An 18885-nucleotide genomic window follows, 5' to 3' on the forward strand; every position below is an offset into this window, starting at 1 on the left:
AGGAAGTATGTCAGCGAGTATTATTGAAACGTATAATGAACGCAGATCCCCAAGGTCTTAACAGGTAAACAATAAATTTGGTGGTTTGATTTTTCAATGACAAAACATGTATATATTATAAACTAGGCGTATTGAAAATCAATAATATTCATTATAAAATTTGTGTGGTTCAATTAATCAATTTTGTGAGAAATTTGCTTTGTCTTATCTTTGGAATACGTTTATTAGAGTAAAAGTACTACGTGCAAATGTCCCATTTTTTTTTTTATTTTGGATGATGTATCATTGGAGTTAATCAAATCCTCTTGGCGTGTCATTTGTACCGAATTTCACTTGCCCCTTCTTCAAACGAATGGACCTACATTGAATATGCATGATCGATTATCTTTATTTTTATACTCAGGGGCACATAGCAGTAGCATGGGGGGGGGGGGGGTTATTAAAAAAGAAGTTTTAGGTACTTTGCCCCCCCCCCCCCCCCCCCCCGATTACGATGTTTAAAAGATTGGTGCAAAATCTGGTCCCACCCCACCCACCTCCACTTTAAAAAACGGTGCCCCATCCCTGATACTTGTGTACCAAGATGAATGCAGTACATCCATTTATCCATTTCTATTTGACATTACAAATCTAATATACATATATATCATGTTTAACACTAATAAAAAACTAAGTAATAAATCAATAAATTATTACTTTTATCATAACTGCATAAAGAAGACTGACTTGGTGTATTTTTTTTTTTAGTAAAAACTACGATAGAAAAACTCTTTTTGTAACCCATGTGTGACATACACCGGTTGCATGTAGTGTACATGTACGTATACCTGCCAAGTTTTATGACATTCTATCGTCTGTTTACTTTTAATTAAAAAATATACTTTTATTTTGATAATTGTATTTATCTAGGAAATTGCCCTTTTCTGCACTTCACAGCAGATTATTAAAATACTGCAATTAATAGAATTTTCCTCAAATTGTAATGCCGGTATGTTGTAAGATTTTACAATAGATTTGACCGTCTAGTCTCTTTTATGTGCATATTACTGAAGTCGATCGTTACAAAGAATTCATTTTTTTAAAAGTCGCCCCGAGTGTAGCATATTTCCGTGTGTAAGCTATCCGATGTGAACATATTTCCGTGTGTAAGCTATCCGATGTGTACAGTTTTCTGTGTGTAAGCTATCCGATGTGTACATATTTCTGTGTGTAAGCTATCCGATGTGTACATATTTCTGTGTGTAAGCTATCCGATGTGTACAGTTTTCTGTGTGTAAGCTATCCGATGTGTACATATTTCTGTGTGTAAGTTATCCGATGTGTACATATTTCTGTGTGTAAGCTATCCGATGTGTACATATTTCTGTGTGTAAGTTATCCGATGTGTACATATTTCTGTGTGTAAGTTATCCGATGTGTACATATTTCTGTGTGTAAGCTATCCGATGTGTACATATTTCTGTGTGTAAGTTATCCGATGTGTACATATTTCTGTGTGTAAGCTATCCGATGTGTACATATTTCTGTGTGTAAGCTATCCGATGTGTACATATTTCCGTGTGTAAGCTATCCGATGTGTACATATTTCCGTGTGTAAGCTATCCGATGTGTACATATTTCTGTGTGTAAGCTATCCGATGTGTACATATTTCTGTGTGTAAGTTATCCGATGTGTACATATTTCTGTGTGTAAGTTATCCGATGTGTACATATTTCTGTGTGTAAGCTATCCGATGTGTACATATTTCTGTGTGTAAGCTATCCGATGTGTACATATTTCTGTGTGTAAGCTATCCGATGTGTACATATTTCCGTGTGTAAGCTATCCGATGTGTACATATTTCTGTGTGTAAGCTATCCGATGTGTACAGTTTTCCGTGTGTAAGCTATCCGATGTGTACAGTTTTCTGTGTGTAAGTTATCCGATGTGTACATATTTCTGTGTGTAAGCTATCCGATGTGTACATATTTCTGTGTGTAAGCTATCCGATGTGTACATATTTCTGTGTGTAAGCTATCCGATGTGTACATATTTCTGTGTGTAAGTTATCCGATGTGTACAGTTTTCTGTGTGTAAGCTATCCGATGTGTACATATTTCTGTGTGTAAGCTATCCGATGTGTACATATTTCTGTGTGTAAGCTATCCGATGTGTACATATTTCTGTGTGTAAGATATCCGATGTGTACAGTTTTCTGTGTGTAAGCTATCCGATGTGTACAGTTTTCTGTGTGTAAGCTATCCGATGTGTACATATTTCTGTGTGTAAGTTATCCGATGTGTACATATTTCTGTGTGTAAGCTATCCGATGTGTACAGTTTTTACTTTTTAATTTTATGTCAAGTCTTATGAACTTATCTTATAGAACTTCAGTTTAATTATAAGACGGTCATTAATTAATACACAAAGACGACGCTCGCCCACCGAACAATGTACAATCTTTGAAACTTAAAAAAAAGTTCAACTGGTAAATTATTTATCGAGTTCGGCATTAGAACAATTCTTAAATTCTTGTAAAATGCAGTGCTTTTACACTCCTTTTTACATGAATGCGCAAAAGATGCATGTGCAATGAAAACCAAAATCTACCATATCTCGTATCTAGTCAAAAGAATTTTCATTTTGGTACAAATAAAATGCATTGTTACGACACTCATTGGATTAAAGTGCAATTACATTCACTATTGGGTTCGTGATTAAATGACACTGTCATGTAGTTCAACTTATGACTAAGATGGGGGGGGGGGGTTAGATGGTCGTGATAATTTTTTAGACTCTAATAATCTCCTTTGAAAGAAGAGTTTTGTGTAACGATAAAGGAAATTATTTAAATTTTAAATCTAAAATATTAGAATGTTTTCTTTATTAAATAATTGTCCATAATTGGAGAAATCATGTAAAAAAAATTTAAATAGATCTGATGATTAATTTGTTTACCTTTCAGCCTCCTACACAGGGTTTCCAATTCTATCTATAGGTGTCCCATACCACCAAAAATGATTATGTTAAGGTGGAATAACACATCATCACATAATAGCTGACCGCTGATCGAAACGACATTTCGTTTTATATTAAAAGGATTTTATTGACTGCGACATGTAACTTACTCCATAGCCGAGTGGATACCCAAGTTCGAATCCCACAGGGGCTTTTGTTTTTACTTACTGAAATAATTATTTTAGATATTCATTTTTTATCCCCAAACTGCAAATTTTTCGCTCATTTGACATATGTACAGTTTATTTATCATTATACCTTTCATTATCAAATAATGTCCTGTTGACTTTTACCAGGTGTGTTATTCCGCCTTAAAATGTATTTTTTGTCCTTTCGGCTGCCCACATACATGTACATGTATATTCCGCTGAACGGTTCTATTGATGATCTGAACTCCACGATATCAGAGGAATGGTTCTTTTTTTTCAATGTCAAAAACTAAAGTATTGCATGGTTTATTGGGTTATCATCATTTCAAATTCGCTTAAAAATGAGAAAAATTAATATGAAAAATTTAATCATCACTAGACTTTCACCCGTCCGTGCACGAGTTGACATTGCATGTGATATTGGACATTTACGAAATAGATACATCGATACACCGTACATTGTTGACATTTGTATAACCAAGCTTTAAGCCTACAATAATGCTATTAATTTTACACTCTGCTGAGTTGGAATAATCTGTGTCTCGAGAAAGGCCTTCACCACAGTTAAAATACCTCCTATATACCCGAAATGTAGCGTAATGTAGCAGATTTTTGAGAAAATTGATGAAGTTGCATTGAACATAAACAGTCAAATTGTTCATAACAAACCATTTTGAAGCTGTAAACCTTTATTTGAAAATTTGAATTCTATATGTAATTGCAGAATCCACAATTTTTCAACAACGTTTTTTACACACCATGTTGACATTCGAAATTCTCGGGATTTTTTTAATAGTAAATGCACTGTGTTAGAGTTATCTCCCGTATTTCCTTCGATGAACAAAAAAAAATTCCATTGAAAATTTACACGCATTTGTTTTATCGTTTCTGAGTTTATCAATGCAAATGTGATATTGTGGAAACATAAAATAACGAGCATCCCGTGGTTTAGCGTGAATGTGATACGCATGCGCAAGATTGTAAAATCCCAAAAATCAGATGATTTTGAGGATTTTGAGGATTTTTCATTTATTATCAATTAGCAAAGCTTGTTTGAGAAAAAATAAAAACACAAAATTGGTAATCTTCAAGTACCAATGATGTTTAAAATATATAAAACAAAAGACAGTACTTTTCCGATTTCTCGGTATTAAAGCCCAAAAATTCGAGTCTATTATTTTAATATAGTAGTATAGATTAGTGATTAAAAAGTAAATCCTCTTAAATATCGTGTAATGCTCGTTAAAGTTAAATAAACGACTAGATCTTCAATTCTCAGGGCTTTATTTTTGGTATTAAAGGGACATGGTCATGATTTTGGTCAAAAATTATTTTCCCGATTTTGATATTTACAATGCGTCAGAAATTTTAAAATTCTAAAAAGGCAACCGAAATTTGAGTGTCATCTGTTGAGTTATAGGCAAGTTATAGAGCATGAAATTCTTCGCTATGTAAACAAAGCGTTAACTTTGTATATATTTTGAACGTTGAAGTAACAATTTCAATTTTAAACCTAAAACGAATGTGTTGAACGTTAGGAACTGTTTATGAATGCCTAAAATAAATAAAAAGATAGACAAATAGGCTGGGAAAAGATTTTTACTGGTATATTGAACCTATGTAAACAAAAACAGGGCACGAGCTTTGTTTACATGACAAACAATTGTGAGCCCTGTATCTTGCTTATAACTCTACGAATGACTCTCAAATTTTATTTGATAATTAGAAATGCATTTCTAAAGCATTGCAAATAATAAAAACATCAAAATAGAATTTGACCAAAATCGTGACCATGCCCCTTTAAGTATAGTAAGCTAACTCAGTCACGCTCCGACATTCATACATATGTTGAAATTTATTTATTCGATAAGGAAAGTCCGCCTGCAGATGAATCAGAATGTTGAACTATTCGCCATAGGACGGTAAAATTGATTCATCATACTATCTTAATTATGTTTACCTCACTATCATATTCAACTTTTGCCTTTTTAAGTTTAGTTAGGAGCAATATAAATTAACAGAGACTGAAAATTTCTATATTTAGATTATTCAAACGAATAACTAAAATCCCAGAATACAAACTGCGATGTGGTGCAATGCAGGCGTGATCACCTTAAGTTTATTGGCTTGAATCAGTTCCCCTCCCCTTATTTCCACTTTCAATGACGTTTTATTTTTTTTGAAAGACGTTCACAGTAAATGTGATTACGTGATCACGACAATATATTTTGCAGGCAAATGCGATCAGACCCCCCCCCCCCAAAAAAAAGAAAGAAAGAAAAGAAAGAAAAAAACCCACCCATAACTCTCCAAGTATACCAATAAGATTAACATTTCAGGGTTTAATTCATTTACCAAAGAGAATGAGCCTGTTCTTGCTTGGGTGTGGGTCTCGACCTGGCTTTAGTATTACCCATAACCCCAGGTAATACTATATTTGTTAAACCGGAGTACGCCGAATGCACCGGTTAACCTTTGTTAACCCAGCTTGTTTGCTTCGTTTGTCCGGGGAAGGTTCGTCGGCGTACGCCGATCTGGCAGAATTCGACGCTTATTAAGTATGGCGGAATCTCACGGTTTGGTGATGTAATGAGATGAAAAATGTAGATATTTGAATAAATCAGCAAGCTCGTTGATAAAATTAATTGATTCATTAATTTTTTTTAATTTTGCACAGAAACTACTTCAATATCTGTAATTCCGGGTACTTTTGGTAAAATTGCGTTGCTATCGGCAAAGCCAAAAAAGAAAGGTGTCTTTATCAGCCGAAATGCATTTATTTGCGATGTTTCCTTTTGTAACAAAAAATCTCATTCTTATGTCAACCATTACAAGAAAACACGTGGTACATTAAACTTAGTTTAAAAGTTCCACATCTTTCTATTATAGTCACTGCATGTGATTATTGTATTCCATTTTTAATATACCGTAAGTTTATTAAAATTATAAAATTTTGGATACCTCAGAGAGTATTTTTATTCAGGATTAAGCATATCTGTATATGTTAACACGGAATATTTATAATGGACCAACTAGTCAAAAAATGCACTCTATCATTTATAGAGGAATAACAGCAGTGAGCAATGTTTTCAACTGGTTCATATTAGATCGATTCTGCTGGTGTAAATAGGCGAAAGTTTATTTTTTATAAAGATAATTGGTTCCTATGGAAAATTCAGAAAATATCTTTACATGCGAATGCATAACACGCCATACCTTACATTTTTATCATACAATTAGTTAAATTATCTGTAATCCATAAGAAACAAATTAAAACATTGTCGATATTAAATAATTAGTCGGTAAACACGTGCATATATGTATGGAGGTGTATGCAACCTTAGGATGTACAAAAGTAACAAAACATTGATTTGATAGTCAAAAGGGATCAGTAATGAACTTAGGAAAAAATCCTTTCCTTAGATATAACTCAGATCTAAGTGTCTTTTACTAATTAACAATTTTTAATTGTCAATGAGTCCATGTTTAATTATAATTAGTCATGGACTCATTGACAATTAAAAAATTGTTAATTAGTAAAAGACATAAGTATGCTTTGTCAAACGGGCCTCATAATGTTTTCGTTTATGTAAACCTGCATGTTATGCATCGATTCTAAACAAAACAAACTTCAGAAAAAATAGTAAACAAAATGTTCAGGTTTATTTTTGATTTGCTAGAACATGACTCGTATATAGACTCAATTAACGATCTCATATCCACAGAAACGTTCGATAACTCTAAATTATCCGGATTTTATTTAACCATACCATAAAACTGCCTTTTATATAAACAAGTTTAATTCGTCTTGAAGTGTTGATGTTACCCTTAGTCATTCAACAAATTGTCTGGCTTAGTGGCTCTACGGAGACCTACTACTTAGAGGTAAAGGGGTTCGAGCCACTGTTGCACCGGTACAACCTTTTCTTCTCATTTGATATCAACTTGTATACGTTTCCTATTCCATTATATTCATCGTGGCCAAAATTGCAATAACTTCGTAAAATGCATGGATACCATCAATTTTTTTTTTTAAAATTTTTATTTCATTTATAAAGTTTGAAGGATAAAAGATATTTTTAAGATAAAAGAAAATACTTTAACTGCCGAGGATCGGAGAACACTGTTTCAAAGACATACGACAGTATGAATATAAATGGCAAGAATTTGAAATTTAAAGTAATTGATTGTGTAATCTTTCACAAAGAACTTTTCTAAAAAGCTGAGACATTTTTTAAAATTAATGGGTTTTTTTCTGTATACTAAGGCATACTTTTCATAATAGAATTTTTCCAACTCACATTGCAACTTAAAACTTAGCAGAATGAAGCTCAAACTAGCATCCAGTGAATAATGAAAAACATAAGAATGGATAAGGCCCCATTTTATAGACTTTCTTCTCACGACTATGTTTATCACACGTTTTTTCAGCAAAAAAAAAAAATCCCACTTAATTATGCTTGTAAAATGCCCCTCCATTTGCTTACGAATTGTTTATATTGTACATGTATAACATTGCAGTTTTTTGTCTGATTTGCTTAAAAAACATATCAATCAAGATGTAAAGATATACTAGTAAAAGTATTTGAAAACTTTCTTTTAATTCGTTATTATTGCATAATCAATAGTACTTATTACTCTCTAGCTTTTAAACCGTTTCTATCTCATTTTATCACAGGGGTTTTTTAAAAACAGATCTTACCCTATGATCAAATGGGTTTTGGAATATGAACGGGGTAATAATTTTTGTAATCTTCGACCCACCCCCCTCTTTTTTCAAGAGATGCACACCAAATTTAGTCAAGATTTGCCAAGTAATTTTTCAAAGGAAATAACTTTTACTACCTTTAATTATAAATAATCAATTTCATCTCAGATATTGAGAAATGAATGGCCTGCCATAAACATGACCGGAATGAAAGAAAGGGGGAAAATATACTATATAGTAAGCTTTCCGTGGGGGTAACATGGCTATAAAAATGGGGAATTACCACTTCATAGCCAAAGTTGGGGAAGAACTACATTTTCCAAGAGAAAGATGTCTGGGGGGAGGCACTGCAACGGTGAATATTTTTTTATCGCATGAAAATTAATGTTTCATATTGATAGTTTTGAAAATAATTAATGTCAGAATAAAGTTATCTAAACGCTTTTCAATGTAATATTTTGTATGGGTTTTTAATTTTTTCAACGTACTTGCATGTACTGTAGAAAGACGTTTCCTCACCCTTTTAAAGGAAATTAACGAGTATGCCGTTAACTATTATAGAAATTGTCTATTTTAAGTGCAAAAAGGTCACAAAAAATTTATGCAGCTTCGTACAAATTTTTTGCGTAATCCCTCTATTCAGTGTGACCATTGTGCATAATTAAAAACAATATTTAAAGATCAAATGGTGGTTGACGTTTTCGATAAAAATGAGCGTAAAAAGTTTGCATTTTTGCCTTCATAAAGGACATATCCGCTATGTAAATATAGTCGTCTACGTAATGTGTCCAATAGTATATTTGGATACGTCTCTTCCAGCGTAACGTGTTAGCTCACATTAGGAAATAATCCCGCTTTTCAGGAACAACATCTTTACAACATGACAAGTTGTCATTTTGTAAATTTTGTATTTCTCCCAGAAATTCTCCCGAATTGTTTTGTATTCCTCCCAGTATAGTTAGAGTTTACAATGTGACAAAATTTAACGCAAGGAACATGTCTCTAGATTATTCTTGATTGGTTTTGTTAATAAGTTATTTTACAAAAATTTTTATGTAAATTTTTTACATAACAAATTAGTACTTCGAGACATAACAAATTAGCACTTCGAGAATTTAACTCTTCATTAATGAACTCTTCAATATCAATATACAAAATAGTGGGTTACTTTACTTTCAGAATTTTAATAATGAAAATCGATATTTTGGTCATTATGAAATAAACAAGTTCGGAAGAACGTTTCGTCAAACATTCAAAGTACTTATAAGCATAGTACTAATTAGCACACCGTGTACATGGAGGGTGTACATTGTACAATTTGAAATTTTCCTTCCTATCGGCTGAATATATTTTATCAGTCTATGAGTAAACGTGATCCCTATATTAAGCAAAGTAAAAACTTCTTCAAATTGCAATGTTTATTTCATTCTCAAAAATTAAGGTAAATCAACAAAGAACAATTTTACCAAAGATGACAGAATAATACATGAATAGATGATTTTTTCCCCTCATATTCTTTCATCAAATTCATCGAAATAAACATTCTACATGAACCAGTATAACTAAAATTTGTAAAAAAAAGAAAAAAAAAATATTTAGATATAATATTGCACTTGAATTATGTACATAAAATCGTATATTTGACACAAATAACACATTAAAACAAATAACAATTAAAACCAATAATAGTCACTTTCATGAAATTCACAAATGCGTACATCAGAGCTCGTATCACCAGCAATGCTGCGAGTAACTCACGGAAGGGTGGACTGTCGGGGACAGAAATTGCTGAGATTGTGAGTTGGGATGTGGTATGTGCATGGGTGAAAAGTAAGCTGAAGGGGGAGACATCTGGGTCACGTGATGCGATGTAATGGACGCGGGCATCTGTGGTACGGAGTGGAAGTTTTTCTGTGGATATAGCACTTGACGCGGGTATCCATGATATCCGAGAGGGGAGGATGTCATAGGAACGTACCCCACGTTGTAACTACAGTCTGGCCGGAGGGGGCGCTCTGCAGGCTCCTTCATACTCTTTCTGGCGCGTCTCCGAGCCTGACGTCGGCGGAAGTCTCCACGCGCGAAATCCTCCACGCAAGCGGGGTGAATGGACCAGAAGTTTCCCTTGCCATTGTCAGCCCGTCCATTTTTTACGAAACACTCGTTCAGCGATAAATTATGCCGAATGCTGTTCCTCCATGCTTTTTCTTTGTTGTTGTAGAACGGAAAATTGTCCATCACATACTGGTAGATGTCACTTAGCAACATTTTTCTATCCGATGTGCTTAATATCGCCATAGAAATCAGAGCGATGTAGGAATGCGGGGGTTTCTCCTTTGACGGGTCTCTGTTGATTCCGCCTTTGATAGTTTTATCCAGCGACAACAGGACCTCGGCGATGGACTCTGCATTGTCCCCTGTGGAGCTCTCGGACTCGCAGGACGAGGACTGGGGGTCAGGGGAGGTACTGCACCGGGCCACGTCCTTACTGCTGTCGTCGCTCCGGTAACGGTCATCTCTTGTCAGGAAATCTATGCTGAAAGAGGAGGGTATCATTGTCTTTCTGGAATGTTATCTTCCAACAGATGAAAATTAAGCTCAGTTAAAATTGTCTTGTGTCGACAAAGCACTTCGGGGTAATGATGAAATGCCGTTAAACGCCCGTTTTTAAAGAAATCTCGAGAGCGCTGACACACGACATTTAATTGGAGGGTTGGTGATTTGTTGTGATTGACGTTTAGTGAACAAATCGTTTTCAAACGCTGTGACACGTGATAATTATTTGTTTGTCACCACTCACGCCGTGAGTTCATCTAACTCGCTGGGTTTGAACTCCCGCGCCTATATGCATATTCATTAACGTATTTATTAGCGATGAAAATAATTACAGTTTAAAATGTTTACCTGAAATCGTAAATATGTTTTTGCAAGTATACTTGCTGGTTTTGCAATACCTTGATTTTTAAAAATACATGTAGAATCAGGGATTGGAAGCAAACCACGTATCTTATTCGTGCTTCTTGCATGATAAAGAAGCTATTGACTTATTGATGAATATGATTTGATGTCATGAATATTCGAAAACATAAGTGTAACGCATGAAGAAATATGTGCATTGAAATCACAAAGTTACATAAATGCTGAAATAAAAAAACCCATAAATCATTTTTTTTTAAATTGTCACAATGTACCCATAGTTTTACAAATAATTTTACACCGATTTTGTGTTTGCTCAAATATTTTTCTGATAAGACTTGAATAATAAAAAAAAATATGCTCATTTACAATGGTTATATCTTTTCCCTCTCATAAGTTATGTAACTTTTTGATGAATTTTATTTATGTAACTTTTTGATGAATTTTTTTTTAAAATGGGAATTGGATAACAAACGATGAGAGAGAGAGAGAGAGAGAGAGAGAGAGAGAGAGAGAGAGAGAGAGATGTATTCTGTAGCAATTATACCATTGCTTATTAAAAGTATTTATTAGTTGACCAATTTCGGGCCTGAGTGTGAACTACACTGGTCCATACAATCGGAGATGAACACTACTGGACCAGTGTTTGTCATAGTTCCCGGTTTTACCCAACTCATTCCGTGGCACCCGTCGATAAACGCATTGTTTGGTTTTTTATATATCGACATTATTAAATGAATAATGGGGTTTTGCTTTGTTTGCCAAAACAAGAGCGATAACATTGCACGTAAGCGCGCTGCAAAACACAACTTCGGGTTTTTGTATCCGATACATGCATGTCAGTTTGGTAGAACTTTTATATACAGTATGTTACCATGTACTTTACCAACATCTATATCTAAGATGCTTCAAAAGATGTACCATTGTAATGGTCTGAGATAAATAAAACGTTCATTCAGTTATTTGGTTTCACGGAAAGGTCATTAGTTGATTGCAATGGAAAGCATTTAGGAGTTGTTATTGACTTGTTCTCTGCATATGTATTGTAGCATGTATTCCTCAGCATCTGATTTGTATTGGTTTTACCTAATATCATCATTGGGTGGTGATATTAAAACCCACATTTATAGTGAATGTCAAATAGAGGAACCTAATACCTAAACACAAAATTTGGAAAAGACCAAATTTTTTAAAAGTTTTCTGAACTCATGACTAATTGCAATTGTAAATCGCTAAGAAAATTATGTGTATTTATTTCAAATATTTTTGATGCTGTCTGCTCCTCTTAGTTGTTTTCCTATTATGATCCTTTATACCAAAATCTTACATACGTAGCGATTCTATAGTCTGCCCTTTTTTATTTTTATTTTTTCCCTGTATGAAAATGTACCTGTTTGTATGTACCTCTGACGATTTGTATTTGTGTGTATTATATAGATGTTCCTCTTGTACCAAATTATTTGGTTTGAGCGAATAAACTGAACTTGAACTTGAACTAGAACAAAATTAATCCATATTTATAATGTCACACAGCCAAAGACCGATTTCATCAACACTTCTAATTAACAACAATTTTCTTAAAATTGCGCAGTTGTGTTAAGTGTCTGAAAGCCTGGAAGATTTCAATTGTTGACTGTTTGACACCCTTCTTGATTCACATTTGCGACATCCTAGCTATAACTCCGACACACAGGTTATTAAAAATTGTGCATAGTTTATGGGAAGAGAGAAGGTGTTGTTCCTTTATCTAAAGCGTTATCAAAGGGTTTAATGCACGTGGTTAGCAGAATATAATATCATGATAGCTTAGATTTCTTGCCTCGTGTTCTACTGTTTCATATGTCGGGTGCAACGGTTAGCATTGTCGAAAAATACTAAAAGATCGAACAAACACGTTCAACATAATACTAAGACCAACAAATAAATTTTGGCATAATTTTAAATAATTTTGAAACTCAAATACCGCTTTTCTTATTTTTACTACTTTTACAATTTTGAGCAAAAAAATTATATATATATATATATATATATATATATATATATATATATATATATATATATATATATATATATATATATATATATATATATATATATATATATATACACACACACACACACACACACACACACACACACACACACACACATTACCGTCCTTGGAAAAACATCATAATGATTCATCTCTTTCACCAATAAAAGTGAGAGAAAAAAATTCAGTACAAAATTTAACATGACGCCCACCCCACCCTAAATATTGTAGGTGGTAAAATGAATGGGCTGTTGTGCGCAGTACCGTTATTTTTTTTTGGTCAAATTGTGACAGACAAGTTATGTTCAACGATCAACACGATTGTTAATTAGAAGCAGGCTGGGATCACTGCATGACTCCCGCCAGAAACCACCTCTGCTCCATTGCGCTATCGAGTGTTGACACGATAATCGCTGATCACCGAGACCAGGTGAGGAAACCTGACAAAAAGAAACTTATACCTGGGCAATACCTGTTCAGCTTATTATCCGTAAATACGTGGTCCTCGACCTAGCAGAAAAACTTCTTTAGATTTGAGGGAGTGCCCAGTTAAAAGATGATTTAGATGCATTGTAGGAAAAGACCCTCTTAATTAACAACAATTTCTTATGTCTTTCAGACACATCTGAGCCATCCTATTTTTCTTATTAAGAATTTCACTCCTTTACTTATATTTGATAAATCTCATCAGGTACGTCTCAAGTGTAAACATGTACAAAATAAGACAAACCAGTCATTTCTCCCATCGGTTATTGCAGGCACGTGGCATCGGGGGAGGGCATGGGGCAGGGGGCTGCCCCTTACCACGACCCACCCACCCACCCACCCATTTTTTCTCGCAGCAAACATTTTTCTTCAACTGGCTTTATAAAACGTTTTGGTGAAATGTAAACAATTGAACTGAAAGGAAGGAAATTAACGTAAAATTGGAAATTGAAGTTACTCGAGGTCTTTCCCATTATTTATTAATTTATCGTATGAATATTAATGAAGTCAAGGCAAGTAAATATTTTCGAATTCAAAGTTCGATTTTCAAATCATTGAGTTTTTTTTAACAATACATAAACATTATTAAACTAGTACTTTTAATTATACAATCTAATTTATTTTTTCTGAAAAAAAAGATGGAATGGAAATTCTATTCATTTATAGAAACATTCTTTCAATTGATTTGCTAGGAAAAACCCATGCACAAGAACCTGGCGTTTTAGTAAAAATAAATATACCCTTTACGTGAATTGGCTGTAAGCTAAAATGTTGAAGGACCAATCGGGAGACGGAGAGGATCGCAAAAATAATTTTACCGATGAATTTCAAGGGAAACGTCCAGCTGATATGACAGTTAAAAAAACACAAGTTTAGCTTTAAAAAAAATCTTACCGTCTTTATTTAGAGCAAACTCTTAACAGCAATAAGTTATCAAAGAAAATTTTATTCTCTTTTATAAAAATGTCGCCTTCATCTACATCTGGAACTTTTTTATGTGTGCCTTTTAAGCGTGCGTGTCCAAAATTGAGAAATATGAACAACTTGCTCGTTGGTTGAGATCGACTATAGTAGGCAAAAAGAGGTCTTAGGAAAGGTCATACAAACTTGTTAATATATATTTAGCCATACCTTATCAAATTCATACTTTTTATATTTGCATAAACAAAACAAAAGGAAAAGAACAAATTGTTTAGATAGATATTATAAAAAATTGCTTTCAACTAGTTGCACTGAAAAACTAAAACATGAATTTCCTTCATAGCAATTTTTATTGCTTTTTCGTTTTTTCACCTTTGAAAATTTGAAATCTACAAAAATTATTGAGTCGTACTTAAAAAAGAAAATCAGAAAATTATCTTTGTTGCGCCGAACAATATTTCAACCCTTGAAATAAATGTATATCACATGTATTTTCTATCAATCATAAAGGAGGGGAAGTGCACAACCCGGAGACTGTAAATTATTTCAACTCTTTATACCGTTTCAGACGGTAACACCAAGATGGCGGCGACGTGTACCTTGTGTACTGTAAGGTAAAGGATATATTTTTTATTATGAGAAAAATGTATCACGTCAAGTGCCAGTCCTTATGTGAATGTTAGCTTTGATTATAAGATTATCCTTATTGAGGTTACAAGGAATCATCTATAATATACATTGTAATATAACATAAACAATCAATATAAACAAAAAATAGAGAATTCTTAAAGAAATAATGGCAGTTAAAATTTCGTAAGTTTTACAAATGGTTTTCGTTAAATAAGAATTTTAACACAAATATGATTTTATAACGAATGGAGTAAGAATGTTTATAAAATCGTTTGCTAAACTTCCACCCCAAAACGGAAGCTGAAAAACCCAGGGGCGTTCAGTAAGGGGTGTGTTCATGATGCACAGCAGTCTTGGCTGCAGATTTCTTGTCCCATGATCGCTATGACTCCGTCAATCATGGCACAAGTCTAACATGAGACCTGCAGAACACGTATCAGCCCTGGAGACTTATACGGGTATTTTAAAGTAAGCTACATGTGTATCGCTTATGCAAAATATCTATATAAAAATGCAGGTATGTTCTTTGTTTTTTAGCAATTTCATATGCAGTGCTTCGTTTATATGGACAACGTAGCCTATGAGATTTTAAGAGGTTGTTAGTTGCTAGTTTTATTATGTAATTGTTTCAAAGACAATAGTAATATATTATAAGTGAACAATATAATTAGCACCTTTCTTACGTGGGAAGCATACACGTGCATTAGACTTATTTGTGACCTTGAAATTCAACATCGGGGACCAGTTGAACAATCCTCTCATAAGATTAACTTAATTAATATATTAAGACTATCTTAAGGTTGAATAATACACATGGAAAAGGTCACTCAAATCAACAGTTCATTATTTGATTTTGAAAGATATAATGATAAATAAACTGTACATATGTCAAATATACGAAAAATGACTATATTTGATATTGACCTAAAATGCCCCCCCCCCCCATGAACATTTATCATTTTTCTGTAATTCTTTGTTTTCTTTTTACACATATGCATATATTTGCATATCCATTGTTTTTTTCCCTCTGTAAGCCTATCCAGAGGAACTGCAATTATTTTTCTAAAATCGCAATTGCTCTGCCTGTATACTATGACGTCATAAAGGATACATTAAAGTCTGAATGCAATACCTAAATGTCTAAGTCTAGGCTAATACAGGGTATTTGAGAGTGGTAAAATGCAAATATAAGTAATAAACAACGATTATTTAGTGAACATGGCATTATGAATAGCAATTGAATTGCTGGCATATTTTCATATTTTCCATGATGCACTAGCGCGCATCACGGAATATGCCAACAGAGAAATTGCTATTCATAACGCCATGTTCACTAAATAACGTTGTTTATTTCTTAAGTAAAAATATTATACAATTCTCCTTTTGATCCAAAAGCCCACAATTTAGAAATATGACATCACAAAGTTAACCTTTTCTCGCCATTTTCCAATTTGTAGCTGAAAACAGCTTGTTTTTAAACAGTTTTTCCTTCAGAGCACATTGAGCACAAGCTCGAACAAACAAAATATTTTCATCAGAGGTGTATCTATTCAAAACTAATAAAAGACAAATATATTTTTCTTATTCAAAGTGTCGCTCTATGTTTCCCATTCAAAGATGAGAAACATGCAATTATTTGAATGATTTTATTTAAATTAAAAAAAATTGCGTAACTTCTGACATCATAAACTACAGTGAGTGCAAGAAATTTAAATAAATAGGTAACAAATATGTAAAATCAACTCTTCTAGAATATAACATTACAATTTAATGTACCTGAAGCGCTTAATAAAACAAAGGGCGAATAATGAGGGCCAAATATGACCGATATCATATAATGTTCTTTGCAGTTTGGGGATAAAAATGAATATCTAAAAAATTCATTTCAGTATTAACAACAAATGCCCTGCGGGATTCGAACTCGGGATGTACGAATCACAAGCCCAACAATTTATCCACTCGGTTTTTGAGTAAGTTACATTTTGCCGTTAATAAAATTCTTTTCATTAAACGTTCAGAGCATTTCGATCAGAGGTGTTATTCCACCTTAACATGTTGAAGGATGGACAAGATCCTACAAAAAAGACTGGGGTGAGATTCCATGAGTGATCGACAAAAAGAAAAAAAAACAAACGAACCCCCCCCCCCCCCCCGAAAACAGCAGATTTGCACAAATTAAAAATTGAGCTAAGATCCTTTACATATAAAAAATATTGGTTCACAGTGAGTCGCGATACGGTCATGATCTCGATATTTACGATTATGATCCCAGGTTTGCACCGGCCTTCGGTGTTGGTGGTGGGGTATATGCGACCAATCGCGGAAAATGGTTAGAGATCATCCGGCGAGTTGATGATCACTTTCTTGCCGTTTATTCCCAAAAGTTTGATGTACATGTAAATTCGGCCATCAGATATCCAACCACTAATATATAAAGATTTAGAATGGTAACAATATACATAATACATCTACCTATAGAAGATGTACTAACGTAAAACAAGAAACATGATTTAACGTACTGAGGATGATATTAACGAGACCGGGTCTAATTTGCTTTGCTCTAGATTTTTTAATGAAATTTTTTTACATAAATTTCTACTGAAATGATGATTATTTTAAGATGAAAAAATTTGACATTTACCAAATCGTTTGTTTACCGGGTCATCTAAAGGTTGATTATTAATAATTTTTAACATAGGACCATATGGGATTTTGCTTGAAATGTATCAATTTTGCACATTTTTTTTTTCTTTTACATTTAAAAAAAAAACTTCTTTTCTCTTTCTGTTCTACATATGAAAGTTATTGCTAAAAGGAATCAAATGGTCAAATTAAAAAAACCTTTTACCTCCTGGTTTGTTCCTGGGGTCTTATCAAAAATTGTTTTTTGTATGCCCAATTTCCCAGATTTGTCCGATAATGGCTATTTTTTATTTGATAAAGGCGGAAATGGTGAACTTTATAGTATTATTAAAACATTCAGACATATTTAATTAATAAATAAATATATTACATCACATATTAAGGGTCATTATCATAAAATACAAAGATACTGTCTTGAAATACATGTATTAAGCTATATTAGGCGGGGTAAGAAAACATGACAGAGAGCTAGGCTTGCTGAACCCTCTATATACGTTTTAGACCCGAGCCCAAATATAGCTTATACTTCAAGACATGTATTTTTATTAGATAGGTAAAGTTAGCTACTAGTAACTGGCTACGAGAAGTGAAAAAAGCTAGCTACTAGTTACTGGCTACGAGATTAAATAAAAGTTAGCTACTAGTAACTGGCTACGAGAAGTGAAAAAAGCTAGCTACTAGTTACTGGCTACGAGATTAAATAAAAGTTAGCTACTAGTAACTGGCTACTAGTTACTGGCTACAAGATTAAATAAAAGTTAGCTACTAGTAGCTGGCTACTAGTAACTGGCTACGAGAAGTAAGAAAAGCTATAGTTACTAGTAACTGGCCACGAGATGAAAGAAACTTGGCTTCTAGTAACTTCTTACTGTCCATGGGAGAACACATACCAAGGATTTCTATTTTTGTTCTTAAGATGTACATTGCACTATATCACTGTCAATTGTCAATATATCTCAAGTAGCTGTATATATATAGACTGAAGATATATGCCCGACTTGCTAATATCAACATTCTGTCAAGTCATCCACATAATATTACGACACAATTACTCAGATATCTCTCTTTATGTAGTCAGCTACTTTTGCATTTTGTTACAAATATCTTATTTTGGCTGTTTTGTCAATATTTCTCAAGTAGCTGAATATATAGACCGAAGATATATGCCAGACATGCTAATATCAACATTCTGTCAAGTCATCCACATGATATTACGACACAATTACTCAGATATCTCTCTTTATGTAGTCAGCTACTTGTGCATTTCATTACAACTATCTTTATTTCATGGCGGTTTTGTGAATATATCTTAAGTAGCTGAATATATAGACTAAAGATATATGCCAGACATGCTAATATCAACATTCTGTCAAGTCATCCACATAATATTACGATACAATTA

General features: G+C 33.4%; 1 protein-coding gene across 1 annotated transcript; it reads right to left on the reverse strand.

Annotated features, from left to right (window-relative positions):
* Positions 1-9124: 9124 nt before the first annotated feature.
* Positions 9125-10994, reverse strand: LOC128177478 (forkhead box protein L2-like). The gene has a single exon (XM_052844196.1). It carries the CDS (start codon positions 10409-10411, stop codon positions 9587-9589), a length of 825 nt encoding a protein of 274 aa, XP_052700156.1. The 5' UTR covers positions 10412-10994; the 3' UTR covers positions 9125-9586.
* Between the last annotated feature and the right edge of the window lie 7891 nt (positions 10995-18885).

This window comes from Crassostrea angulata, chromosome 3, assembly GCF_025612915.1.
Source record: "Crassostrea angulata isolate pt1a10 chromosome 3, ASM2561291v2, whole genome shotgun sequence".
Taxonomy (NCBI): Eukaryota; Metazoa; Mollusca; class Bivalvia; order Ostreida; family Ostreidae; genus Magallana; species Magallana angulata.

What these genes read in the sequence shown, in the direction of transcription:
- LOC128177478 (XM_052844196.1), bottom strand. Translation starts at nt 10,411, where the DNA reads ATGATACCCTCCTCTTTCAGCATAGATTTCCTGACAAGAGATGACCGT.